Raw genomic sequence first — 12141 nt, forward strand, 5'->3', positions numbered from 1 at the left:
CTTCATTCAGCTGCTGGAATGCGTGAGGGACTTGGCTTGGGGCCTGGGGTGAGGGTGGGAGGAGAGGGCGAAACCCTGAGCCAGCCAGGGCCTCCCGGAGCCTTGGCACTGAGAACAGCTGGAAGGAGGCGGAAAGAGAGATACAGGCGGAAAGAGAGATACAGGCGCGGCAGATGGAGGGGAGCTGGGGAGGGGGGAGAAGTTCATCTCCCCAAGGGCGGTCGCACTCTCACCTCTCCATCCTGGAGGGTCAGGCAGGAGCGGATCATGAGGCCCAGGACAGGCGCGGGAGGGGGTGCTCAGACGGAGAATGTGGCACCAACCTGTCCTCTAGCCCCTCCGCCCTCTGTCTCCTTGCTGGGGGTGGGACAGAAGACAGGACAGGTCCCACCTAGACAGGATGGAGGCCAGAATGAGCAAGATTCACAGAAGGAAGGCGCCAGGTGGAGTCAGGCAGTGTTTCCAGGGCTTGAGGGTGTCTTAGAGGCACTCAGACCACCCCCCATTCCCCACTGGATGTGACACTCCTCGGCTCCCCGCAAGTAGATGTTTATTAGGCCACACAGACCCAGACACTGGCGAATCCCACTTGGTCTCAAACTGTGCTCAGGGGGACAGTGGTAGAGGAGGTAGTGTCCCTGTCCTCAAGACCCTCACCATCTGGGGGGCGCAAACATGTGACAATTCCGGGTAATTAGCACTGTGGCAGACAGGCCTGTGGGGTTTGTAGGAACCTGGAGAAGAGGGGCAGGGACGTCACCTCTGAGAAGGAGCTGCGGAGCTGCCCTCTAAGGACTGACGCAGCACCCTGAGGAAGAAGGGTGCTCTAGGTGGGGTGCACAGCATGGTCCAGGGCTGGCAGTGTGGGAGCGTGGGGTGGGATGGAGAATCTTCAAGAGGTGGTGGTGGGGCTGGAGGAAAGCTTCTGGGGCCTGCGGTCGTTGGCCAGTCCAAGACGTCAGCCTGAAGAACTTGAAGAGCCTTTTTAGGCTGAGAGCTGCTTTAAGGGACCCTGCTGTTTCATAAGGGACCTCTCGTTTCTTGAGCTACTACTTGGACCTGGGGCCAGAGAGGGGAGGCCCTGTTCTCTCATGCCTTCGCAGCCAGGATTTCTGGAAGGAGAGAGGTGGGCCTGATCGTGTGTCGGGCCCTTGCCCCCACCATCTGGCCACTCCATGACTAGGCCCCCAGGGGTGGCGAGGGGAGGGGGCACACAGGCTTCTCCCAGATGATGGGCAGCTCTTTGCAGCCCTTGAGGTGGGAGTGACACTTCCGACTGGAGCCACCCTCTGTCTGCTCTGACCCCATGTGGGGTTGCCCAGCCCACTATAATTAGAGCGAGGAGGGGCCCCGAGGGGAAGGGCTGACGTATGTCAGCAGCACGGGGAGCCTGGCAGTAAGCCAACCAGAGGACGGAAGGGCCGGCTGCCGGCCGCCCGTGTGACTTTTCCCAAGTAGATGCTGCTATTTATACCTCTGTTGCTTGGGATCCCGTAGGCTGCCTCAGCCTCTTGTAGATGAGGACGTGGAGGCCCAGAGAGGGTAAGGGATGGCCCAAGACCACACAGCATCTGTAGCAGGGCAGAATTGGGGTTTCCAGTCAGCATCTGGGCCTGAATGTGGCTCTGATTCTGGTGGTGGGTCCTACGAGGACCCTTCAGGCCCCCCAACCTCGCACACACATATAGGATGGCCCTGAGAGGTTGTGGTCGCCCTGGCTGCCCAGCAGCAGGCCACAGAAGCTTGATTCGTGGCATGTCAGCACCGGGTCCTGGCCGGAAAACTGAAGGGCTGGATGTGGCCTGGGACCTGTTGGTGTGGGGCTGAGGCACGTTGGACCCCAGTCAGAGGAGCTCCCTGGCTGGGTCTGAGTCAGAGGAGTGGGTGAACCCCCCAGCTACATCTTGAGTTGTGTCCTGCCAGGCGAAAAGGAGGAGCCCTGGGGCCAGGTTGACCCTTCACCCCCTTCCTCCCCGTCTCAGCCGATGCTCTGCCCCAGGGTGCAGGCCCAGGGAGCCCCCAGGCTGAAGCCAGCAATCAGAAGACTCCTTTCTCCCTGCCAGGCCTCAGCTGCCGTGATTTAGAACTTCTGTTTGGAGTGAAGTGTTTGAGGCGGGCTCACGATCGGATGGGAGGAGCTCTGCATCAAGGGCAGCCTAGCAAGTGGACACGTGGGTGTTGGCAGCCTGGCCTGGCATCACATCCTGACCATCACTGCCCTCCCACGTGACCCAGGGCAAGTGACGCACTGCCCTGGGCCCTGAAAGTGGAAGGAGATGGTGGTAGAGTTTTCTGCTTGAGGGGTTGTGAGTGGTGGATGAGAGAGCGCCCGCTCAGCACCCAGGGCCAGCCTGGCCTGCGACAATCCGGGACAGACGGCTGGGTCCCACACCTGCTCATACGCCCGATGCCCATTTTACAGGGTCCATTTCTAGCTAACACAAGTGGGCCAGGTGATTCTGGGTGGGGAGGGGCCCCCAGGGTCCTCAGCAGGCGTCTGGTCACTGAGGCTTTGTTCCCTGAAGCTCTGGTGGAGCCCGGGCCCTGCCACCAGCCAGGGGACTTGAGAGACCACATGGACCACCCACCCTGGCCTGCGCTCGCAGCTCCCAGACCTCTGCCTCTGAAATTTGGACTCCCAGATCCCAGTGGCTGACTGCCCCCAGCCTTTCCTCACACGGGCCTACAAACTGGCCTATTTCTCGGCCTCTCCGTGGCCCGTATTGTCTCCTCCTTCCCTCCTGGCCAGACCCCAGCATCCATCACCTCTGCCTTTCTTGCCTGTGCCTCCCTCAGTCCTAACCAGGACCCTTTGCTCATCCTGGCTCCCTGACCTGGCACCAGCCACCCTCAAGCCTCCCAGACTGGAAAACTGGGGGGTTTCTGCCTCCCCCTACCCTGCTTAGCCTGGGATCCCAAGTCCCACAGGTCCTGCCTCCCTCCTGCCGCTGCCAGGGAGTCCTGGCAGGAGATGGACAGGAGTAAATAAGGGAGTGACACAGGCTGGCAGACACTGGGCTCTCTCCCAGGTTGGCGGCCGGACAGGGGTCAGCCTTCAGGCCTTGGTCCTCCCACAGATGACCCTAGGTCTCAGCCCAGGGCGGGGCCATCAGAGGCCTGCTGTTGTATCAGCTGTGATGTGATGCTCTGCAGATCGTGGACTGAGGGGTGGAGGCTGCAGGAGCTCCGAGCAGGCTTAGTGGTCCAGGAGGCTTCAGAGGGCAGGGCCTTTCGGCTGGATCTTGGGGAAAGAGGCTTCACCAGTGGAGGAGTGGGGAGAGTGTCGTGGGTGGAAGGAATAGTTTGTGGAGAGGCCTGGCACTGGGGAGCGGGGATTAATTAGCCAGCTGGAGTGCCCTGGAGATGGATGGGAGTGGCTGGGAGGGTCTTTCATGCTAGCTTAGGTCAAAGAATAGGATAGGTGAGCAAGGAGGCTGGAGTTTTCCTGTAAGTTTAGGGCTTTAAGCCCCTTCCCACCTTCCCTGCACAACTGGTCTGGTGCGGCCTCCCTGATGGGTCTCTCAGGCTGACCCCTCTGCCCCAGAGGACAGGTGGCCCCTCACTTCATACTCCTGTCCCATCTCTGCAGCCGTGGGTGGGGCCTCTGCCTGGATGACTCTCCCACCAAGGATGTCATCGACTTCCCTTCGATACCACCTGGCGTCCTCTATGACGTGGGCCACCAGTGTCGCCTCCAGTATGGGGCCTACTCTGCCTTCTGCGATGACATGGACGTGAGTGTGGGGCCTGTGTGGACACGGGGGAGGAGGGCAGCCCTCAGCAGCCTGCAGACCCCACCCAGCCTGGGCTCGGCCCGCACGTGATGCCCACGAGACATAAAGTGGCCTGTGAGAGAGGCCTAGGGTTGGGCGGCCATAGACCCAGGTCTGCATTCTGGGTGGACCATTTACCAACCATGGGACTTTGGGCAAGGCCCTCACCTGCTGGAGCTGGATCATAAGAGGTAAAATAAAACCTCTCCTGCGGGGTCCTGGGGAAGATCGCCCAAAGTGATGGCCATGGGCATGTCAGAGACCCTGCAGCTTCTAACCAGGGTGTTTCCAGACGGGTAGGCTGGGGCTGGGAGAGGTGTGGGTGAGCTGGGGACTGCCCTGAGCCACAAACCCGAACCTGGGGCTCCAGCCCAGGACCCCCCACACCACGTGGTCCGGGAAGACAAGAGGGGTTCCAGCTATAGACCCACACCATGTGCCAGCCCCAAGGAGGGATTCCCAGGGGACTCGTGGGGGTGGTGAGGGGGCAGGGCAGGTGGTGGCGCCGAGGAGGAGGTGAGGGTATGGCCCTTGTCCTCCTCCTTGCAGAATGTCTGCCACACGCTCTGGTGCTCCGTGGGGACCACCTGTCACTCCAAGCTGGATGCAGCTGTGGATGGTACCAGGTGTGGAGAGAGCAAGGTAGGGGTTCGCCAGTCCAGCTGCGGAGGGGGTGAGAGGTGAGACTCCCTGCTGTGTCCGTGCTCTGGGGTCACTCATGCCCTTAGCAGAACCCCAGCCCTCTCTGGCCCAAGTCCCCACCTGCAGAATGGAGGCTTTGGGGCAGAGCTTGACTGGGCAATTCTCCAAAGTGCCTTCAGCTCAGAAGAGTCAGCATGTGGACTCTTATTTTATTCCTTGCTCGGCTCCACCATGGGGCCCAGGTGTTGGGCGACTGGAAGGGGGCCTCCCCCAGCCCTTAGGTCCTTCCCCTCTGGGCCTTTCCAGGCCTTCCACCCACCTTGTTCTCACTAGGGTGAGGAGCTTGGAGTGGGCTTGCTCTACCTCTGTCTGTCTCGGTAGTGGTGTCTGAATGGGGAGTGCGTTCCCATGGGCTTCCGGCCCGAGGCCGTGGACGGCGGCTGGTCTGGCTGGAGCGCCTGGTCCGTCTGCTCCCGGAGCTGTGGCGTGGGCGTGCAGAGTGCCGAGCGGCAGTGCACACAGCCTGCGTGAGTGCGGGGCCAGGGCTCCCGGGGCAGGTGGGATGGGGCGCCCTGAGCAGAGTCGGCGATTGCAGGGACACTGGCTCTGTCCCAGCCTCCCACTCGCAGAAGTATCCGCATGGAGGCCAAGCCTGGAGTGTCCAGAGCCACCTCGGGTCACTTCTAGGAGTGCCCCGGAGGCTGATTGAGTCGCCACTGCTGACCCCGTTGCAGAGAGGGAAACACCAAGGCCCAGACACTGGAGGGGCTCATCAGACACAACAAAACAGCAGCTGGTGGGAGGGCAGCAGGGAGGACAGTGGCTAAGAGCTTAGACCCTGAACCTTAGATACACCAGGGTTCAAATTCCCTCTCCACCCCTTCTCTGGGCCTCAGTTTCCAGAGAAAGTATATGATGGGGCAGCGGCAGTGCCCACCTGGTAGAGGATACATGCAGGTAAAGCCCTGCGGCTAGTTCGTGGTAAGCGCTCAGTAAATAGAGCCACTTAGTGGCATTTGAGGTACAAGTGGGTCCAAGATGAGACTGGGGACAGCTGGGAGAATTGGTCAGCCTGGGAGGGGTGCTGTGTGACCTGGGGTGAGTGACTTCATCTCTCTGGGCCTCAGTTGCCCCATCTAAGAGTGGTGAGGTGAAGATTCAGGGAGATGCAGAGAGGCCAGCTGTACTGTAGACTGAGGGGCTGCCCGGCGCCTTTGGATGAACCCACTTCACTAGGCTGCCCCAGGGTGGGCATGGGATTCAGAGCCAGGTCCTTCTAGGGCCCCGTGCTTATACCCCACCCTGCCTCCAGGCCTCTAGGCCTGAGCTGGGTTGGGGGCAGTCGGGGTGGGGTTAGGGTTCAGGCTCTATGCTGGGGGCATACCTCTCAGCTGGGCCAGGGCCAAGGGGGCTTCCTTTTGACCTGGCTGGGGTGCTGCCACCAGGAACACATCTGCTGACACATGGGCTGTCAGGACTCTGGGTCCCACGGGCTGGAGACTTGGAGTGGCCCCTTCAGCCAGTCCTGTCTGCAGCTTGGCCCAGCCTCTGAACAACCCCCTGCAGAGGCAGCCCCAGTCCCATTTTATAGATGAGGATACTGAGGCCCAGAGGGGTCCAGAGACTTGGCCAAGGTCACACGGCAGGTTAGGGGCAGAGCCCAGGCTTCCTGCTGCCACCTCCCCTGAAATGCTTTCAAACAGGGAGCCTGTGTCTGGACCAGAGTGTGGGCGACCCACAGGGAGAGCAGCGTGAACGGAGGTGGACGGCGGGAATCTCTGGGTGTTAGGGGTGCAGGAGGAGCCGCTCGCTCCGAGGGCCCACTTCTGGATCCGGGTGTGCAGTCGGCACTCACTGCCCCTCACCCCACTCTCCCCACAGGCCCAAATACAAGGGCAAATACTGCGTGGGTGAACGGAAGCGCTTTCGCCTGTGCAACCTGCAGGCCTGCCCCGCCGGCCGCCCCTCTTTCCGCCAAGTCCAGTGCAGTCACTTTGACGCTATGCTCTACAAGGGCCAGCTGCACACGTGGGTGCCCGTGGTCAATGACGGTGAGTCCTATTGCCCACAGGGACACTGAGGCCTGGAAGGGCAGAGATCCAAGGGCCAAGGTTGCCCAGTGATACAGGCACTGTCTGCGGGGGCTGCTGGTTCCTCCTGGCTCCCGTGGACAGATACTACCAGCCCAGTGGAGCCCCCCAGCCCTCCACGATGGGTGTCGTGGAGGCGGTCTTCCCGGTGGCCTCCGTGACTCCTGCCCTGCCCTGGTTGTCCCTCACGGCTCCTCTGCTTGGGCCCCCAGTGAACCCCTGCGAGCTGCACTGCCGGCCCTCGAATGAGTACTTTGCTGAGAAGCTGCGGGACGCTGTGGTCGATGGCACCCCCTGCTACCAGGGCCAGGCCAGCCGTGACCTCTGCATCAACGGCATCTGCAAGGTGTGCCCAGCTAGGAAGAGAGTCTCCAGCACTGCCCTCCCCAACCCCCTGGCAGGTCTCCTCTGGCTTCCTCCTGCTTCCCTCTGGCCACCCTCCCCAGGCTGTACCATTGGGCTTCCCCGCTCTGCCAGTGAAGCCCTTTGATGGTCTGACATCGCCTCTCAGCAAAGCCTCCCCACTCCTCCTGGGACTGGAGCCCCCATATCATCGGGCCTCACCCCCAGGCTCTGCCTCTGCACCACGGCCTGCCCGCCATGGCTTCTGAATGCTGGCTTTCGTACCGGCCCAGCCTCGGCCCGGAAACCAGAGCTCAGGTGGTAGCTCGACCTCCTGCTGGCTGGATGACCCCCAGCAGTGGTTTCCTCTGTGATAATAGAAAGGGGACTGTCCGTCCATGTAGCCACGTCACAGGGTTAAATGCAGTCATTTAACAGGGCATTGCAGGGCCGTGCAGGCCTCAGGGCCTGGCAGAGAAAGCGTCAGTGTTTGCTGACAATACTTAGACTTACTTCCAGCAGTATCAGTGCCACTCCCCCTGCCCGTGTCCTCGGCACTTTCTTTCCCCTGCTCCGGGGAAGGGAAGCCCCTGGGCGTAGAGGCCTGGGCTCTGGGAAGGACCAGCAGGGAACACTGATTCCTGTTTCGGGGAAATTCCTGTCCACGCTGGTCAGGAGCGCGGGTGTGCCAGCTCCCCCTGCCTGCTGTGGCCTTTTACAAAGCTTCTCCCGTCTCTTGTCTCATGCGATCTCACAGCACACCTTCACGGTGCAGGTGGTTCTCCCTGTTTCACATCTGAGGAAGCTGAGGCTCAGAGAGGTCGAGGGGTTTATGTGGGGTCAGAGGGCACAGCTGTGGTGGGGCCTCCGCTCCCTGCTCCGAGCTCTCTCCTCCCCACCCTGGCAGGCCCCCGAGGCTGGTGCCAGAGAGGGCTTGCCGCCAGGGGCCCAGCACCAGGGGTCTCCCCTCCCCATGTGTTGCAGAATGTGGGCTGCGACTTCGAGATTGACTCGGGTGCCATCGAGGACCGCTGCGGCGTGTGCCACGGCAACGGCTCCACCTGTCACACCGTGAGCGGGACCTTCGAGGAGGCTGAGGGCCTGGGTATGGGTGGGACCACTGGTGGGGGGCAGGGCACTCTTGACCTGGTGACCCTTCCTTGTCTCCCTTGAGCCCTGCCCACGGCCCCCATGGCCAGAGATGGGAAGCAGAGAAGCTGCCTTGCTGGGTCTAGGATCCTGGCAGGGGTCAGGGCACCCAGGCCCAAGTGCAGAGACCTGCCTTCACAGGGAGTCCTCCTGCCCCAGGGACCCCAGCCTGGGCTTATCAGGCTTATGAGTGGCCTTATGAAGCTTTAGAGACCCCCCAGCTCCACTCACTCGCCTCAGGGCCTGTTTTGCATCCATTGCTTAAGTGCCAACTGTGTGCTGGGTGAGGGAGACACAGAGGTGAAGAGCTTACAGTCTCACCTTTTAGTGTGACAGATGCAGTGGAGGGAGGCCCAGAGGGCTGTGAGAGCCCTGAGGAAGAAGGTCCTGACATGGAGAGGTCAGGGAAGACTTCCTGTAGGAAGTGGAAGTTGAGCTGAATCATAAAAGACTCAGACGAGATGGGGAAAAGCATTACACGTGGAGGAAAGAGCTTGTGCCCAACAAAGCCTGGAGGCAAGAAAGAGCGTGCTCTGTCTGGGGACCTATCTGTAAGAAAGGCGGGGATGCCATAAGGCTTTGAATGCTAGACCAAGAAGCTTAGATTTCAGCCCCAGAGATGCAGTCCAGCGTGGTGGTTAAAGCTCAGACCTCAGAGCTTGAGTCACATCCCAGCAGAACCCTGGTGCAAGTTATGTAACCTCTCTGTGCCTCAGTGCCCTCACGTGTAAAATGGGGATAACAGTAGCACCTATGTCATAGGGTTGTTACACCCGTAGAGTCCTCAGGGTAACGCCAGGCGCGCGATGGGCACTGCTTAGTGAAGGAGCAAAAGCAGGCTGTATAGGTATGAGGAGGATATCCCAGGGGAAAGGCCCAGTCAATTGGGGTTTTTAGAAAGGTCATGCTGGCCCCAGGTATAGGGGAGAGGCCCAGCCCTGTGACAGGGAGACCAGCTAAGGTTTCCCAGAGAAGGGTGGTGGGGCATGGGTCAGGGGTTAGGATTTGAGCCCTTCTGAGGCTTTGGTGATCTGGGACAGATCTAAGTGGGGAACCCAGAATCTTAAGTTAACGATGCAATCTTTGGCATCGGCAGGCAGGGGCAAGTGGAAGGAGAGGTGAGGGCAGGCAACAGCTAACCCTCTTACCTCTTTTCACCACCTGTGCACAATCCCTGGCCAACAGGGTATGTGGACGTGGGGCTGATCCCAGCCGGTGCTCGCGAGATCCGCATCGAGGAGGTGGCCGAGGCCGCCAACTTCCTGGCCCTACGCAGCGAGGACCCGGATAAGTACTTCCTCAACGGTGGGTGGACCATCCAGTGGAACGGGGACTACCAGGTGGCGGGGACCACCTTCACATATGCGCGCACAGGCAACTGGGAGAACCTCACGTCCCCGGGTCCCACCGACGAGCCTATCTGGATCCAGGTGACTGCCTCCTGGGGCCCAGGCTGGGGAGGAGCAGAGGTGGGATCCGTGGCTCCCAGCCGCGTGGCAGGAGCGAGCCCTGGGGCAGTCACAGAGCCCGGCTCCGGGCCTGGCCCTACTGCTGGGGCCTCTGCCTCGGTTTCCCCATCTCTAGAATGGCTCCATGGTATAGCCCCAGGTCCCAGAGGTGGCTGAGGTTGGCTCCTTTAGGATGGGTGGCAGGTCTGGGCAGAGGGAGAGGACACCTCATGCTCACGGGGCGCCCCCCTCTGCCTGCCCCAGCTCCTGTTCCAGGAGAGCAACCCTGGGGTGCGCTACGAGTACATCATCCACAGGGAGGCGGATGGCCATAGCCAGATCCAGCCGCCTGAGTTCTCCTGGCACTATGGGCCCTGGACCAAGTGCACAGTCACCTGTGGCACAGGTGAGGAGAGCAGTGGGCACAGCTACTGCCCAGCAGGGCCTTTGTCTCTGGGCACTGATGCGTGGCTCTAACCTCTGGCTCATTGCTTATTTGCTGGGCTGCTATGAACTTGGAATGCTGCTTCTGGGCCTCAGTTCCCCCATCTATATAATGGGGCTAGCATTGGCCCCATCTCATAGGTCCACTGGGAGAGTAAACAAGGTGAGGCAGGCACAGCATGTGGTGCCTGGCGAGCGCTCAGTGTGTCTCCCCCAGAGAGGCACCAGCTGCCTCTCCCTCTTCTCACTGCTCAGCTCTGGCAGGTCCTGTGCCCGTGGTTCTGCCCCATACCTGGGATCTGACCCCTTCATCCTCCCAGAGCCTTACCTGCATCTCCGTCAGGATAAGCTCCTTCCTCTCCTCTAGCTCCGGCCACAGACAGGCTTCCCCGGGCCCCCCTCCTCCTCGGTGCCCTCCCACCCTTCCTGGGAGGCCCAGAGCCTGACACTCCTGGGCTGCTGGCCCAGGAGGGCTTCCCCAGTGAGAAGGGGGAGGGGGAAGGGAGAGAAGGAGGAGGGGCAGGGGAGAGAAAGAAGGAGGGGGAGGAGGATGGAGTAGGACAGGGGCAGGGAGGAGGGAGCTGGGACGTGACAAGGATCTCCCCACCCAAACTCTGAGCCTCATAGCCCAATGGCCTATTCACCACATTTACTTATTCCTTTAAACTCTTTATAAAATGTGTAACAATTTGACTAACTCTCACCCCCCCCTCCCCCGTGGCTTCTTCAGTCTCCCTTCCCCTCCCCCTCCCCCTTGGTGTCCAGGGGTCTCAGTATCAGGAATCTGGGACAGAGACATTTGAACATTCCTTGAAATGCTATTATGATGACAAATGAACACTGACCCACTAAAGCTGGGCGGGAATCTTCAAAAGCTAGTAAAGGCATCCTACCCCGTATCAGTTAAATTTACAAATGTGAAAACAAATATATTCGATGAACCAGACACTGGGAAATTGTCTTTCAGCAAATCCGTGGCTTCCCACGTGGACAGAATAGGAATGTGTTGAGTGGCAAGTGGCAGGATCCTGATGAGTGGTAGCTGGAGCCGATAAGGGTTTACTTGTCTTCAGCAGTAAGAACCCCCAGGGAGGGTGCATAGTCCAAGCTGGCTGGATGGCCTGCCATGTTTTTAGGGACCACTCTCAGCCCCACCTTCCCCTCATGTGTGTCACAAGATGGCACCCTTTGCCCAGGCTTCTTGCTGGCAAGAAGAAGAAGGGGCAAAGGGCTGACTCTCGGGAAGGACTTGTGTCTTTTTCCCCCTGGCACGACTGTGTCCCAGACCCCCTAGCTGCATGGGAACTACAGTGGGGAGCGTTTTCAGCAGGTCCCATTGTTACCTTGAACAAACCCTGCGTTCTATTAGGAAGGAAGGAGGCGGGTGGAGGGAAGACTGGAGGCTCAGGGCAGGGGTGAGTCCCCCTTCTGTGCCATAGGGGCAGCAGGGTGAAGGCAGAGCCCGTTGGAGTTGGTCCTGCCTCTGGGCCTCAGCGGGCGGTGTGGGGTGCGTGTGGAAAGGGAAGAGCAGGGCTCTGCAAGGGCATAGAGAGCGGCAATGGCAGGGGGAGTGAAGGACAGGACGAGTTCCGGGGCAGGGGGTGGGGAGGGCTGTGAGCTGGAGAGGAATGCCTGACTGGGAGGTCTGACGGATTTCTTCTCCAGAATTTCTGGGCACTGATCCTGTTGGGAGGAGTGTAGACACTAGAGATGGCGCTGGGCCGTGGTTGGATTTGGCACTGGTTGCGCTCTTACCATGCGCCAGGCATGGGCTGAGCCTGCACGTCCGTGAGCACGTTATCCTCACACCTGACCTTCAAGGCAGGTGTTATCGTTACTCCCACTAACAGATGAAGACAGTGAGGTTCAGAGGGGCCGAGTGAGCTGCCCAGGCCTCCCAGCTAGGAAGCTGTGGGGCCAGAGCCCCTGCCCACTGAGCCTGCACACCTGCTTCCTCCCTAGGGGTGGGGGTGATGGCCTGGAGGACAGTGAGGAGGGGGCAGTGGGGCCTGTTCTGGAAGGGATCTGAGCAGAGTGGGGTAGAGCTGTGTCTCTGGGTGCAGCGTGGCTCAGGCAGGGGGCGCCCTGAGCGCCAGGCCCAGGCTGAGCCCCCATGGCCTCCCAGGGATGCAGAGGCAGAGCGTGCGCTGCATGGAGCGGCAGGCGGGGCCCGTGGACGAGAGGCACTGTGAGCCCCTGGGCCGGCCCGATGACCGTCAGAGGAAGTGCAGCGAGGAGCCCTGCCCCGCCCGG

At 60.6% G+C, this 12141-nt stretch overlaps 1 protein-coding gene across 1 annotated transcript in view; it reads left to right on the top strand.

Moving 5' to 3' along the window:
* ADAMTS7 (ADAM metallopeptidase with thrombospondin type 1 motif 7) overlaps positions 1-12141 on the top strand; it is a 57336-nt gene that overhangs the window by 36961 nt on the left and 8234 nt on the right. Inside the window, exons 9-17 of the mRNA XM_089906930.1 lie at positions 3590-3734; positions 4323-4415; positions 4797-4942; positions 6297-6466; positions 6718-6851; positions 7832-7952; positions 9182-9426; positions 9709-9850; positions 12014-12140. Coding sequence (XP_089763056.1) covers positions 3590-3734; positions 4323-4415; positions 4797-4942; positions 6297-6466; positions 6718-6851; positions 7832-7952; positions 9182-9426; positions 9709-9850; positions 12014-12140 — 1323 coding nt within the window. The remainder of the gene's footprint in view (positions 1-3589; positions 3735-4322; positions 4416-4796; positions 4943-6296; positions 6467-6717; positions 6852-7831; positions 7953-9181; positions 9427-9708; positions 9851-12013; position 12141) is intronic.

The sequence above is a fragment of the Delphinapterus leucas genome, chromosome 2 (assembly GCF_059928025.1).
Source record: "Delphinapterus leucas isolate spDelLeu-1000000601 "Yukka" chromosome 2, BTC_Dleu_Yukka2, whole genome shotgun sequence".
Taxonomy (NCBI): domain Eukaryota; kingdom Metazoa; phylum Chordata; class Mammalia; order Artiodactyla; family Monodontidae; genus Delphinapterus; species Delphinapterus leucas.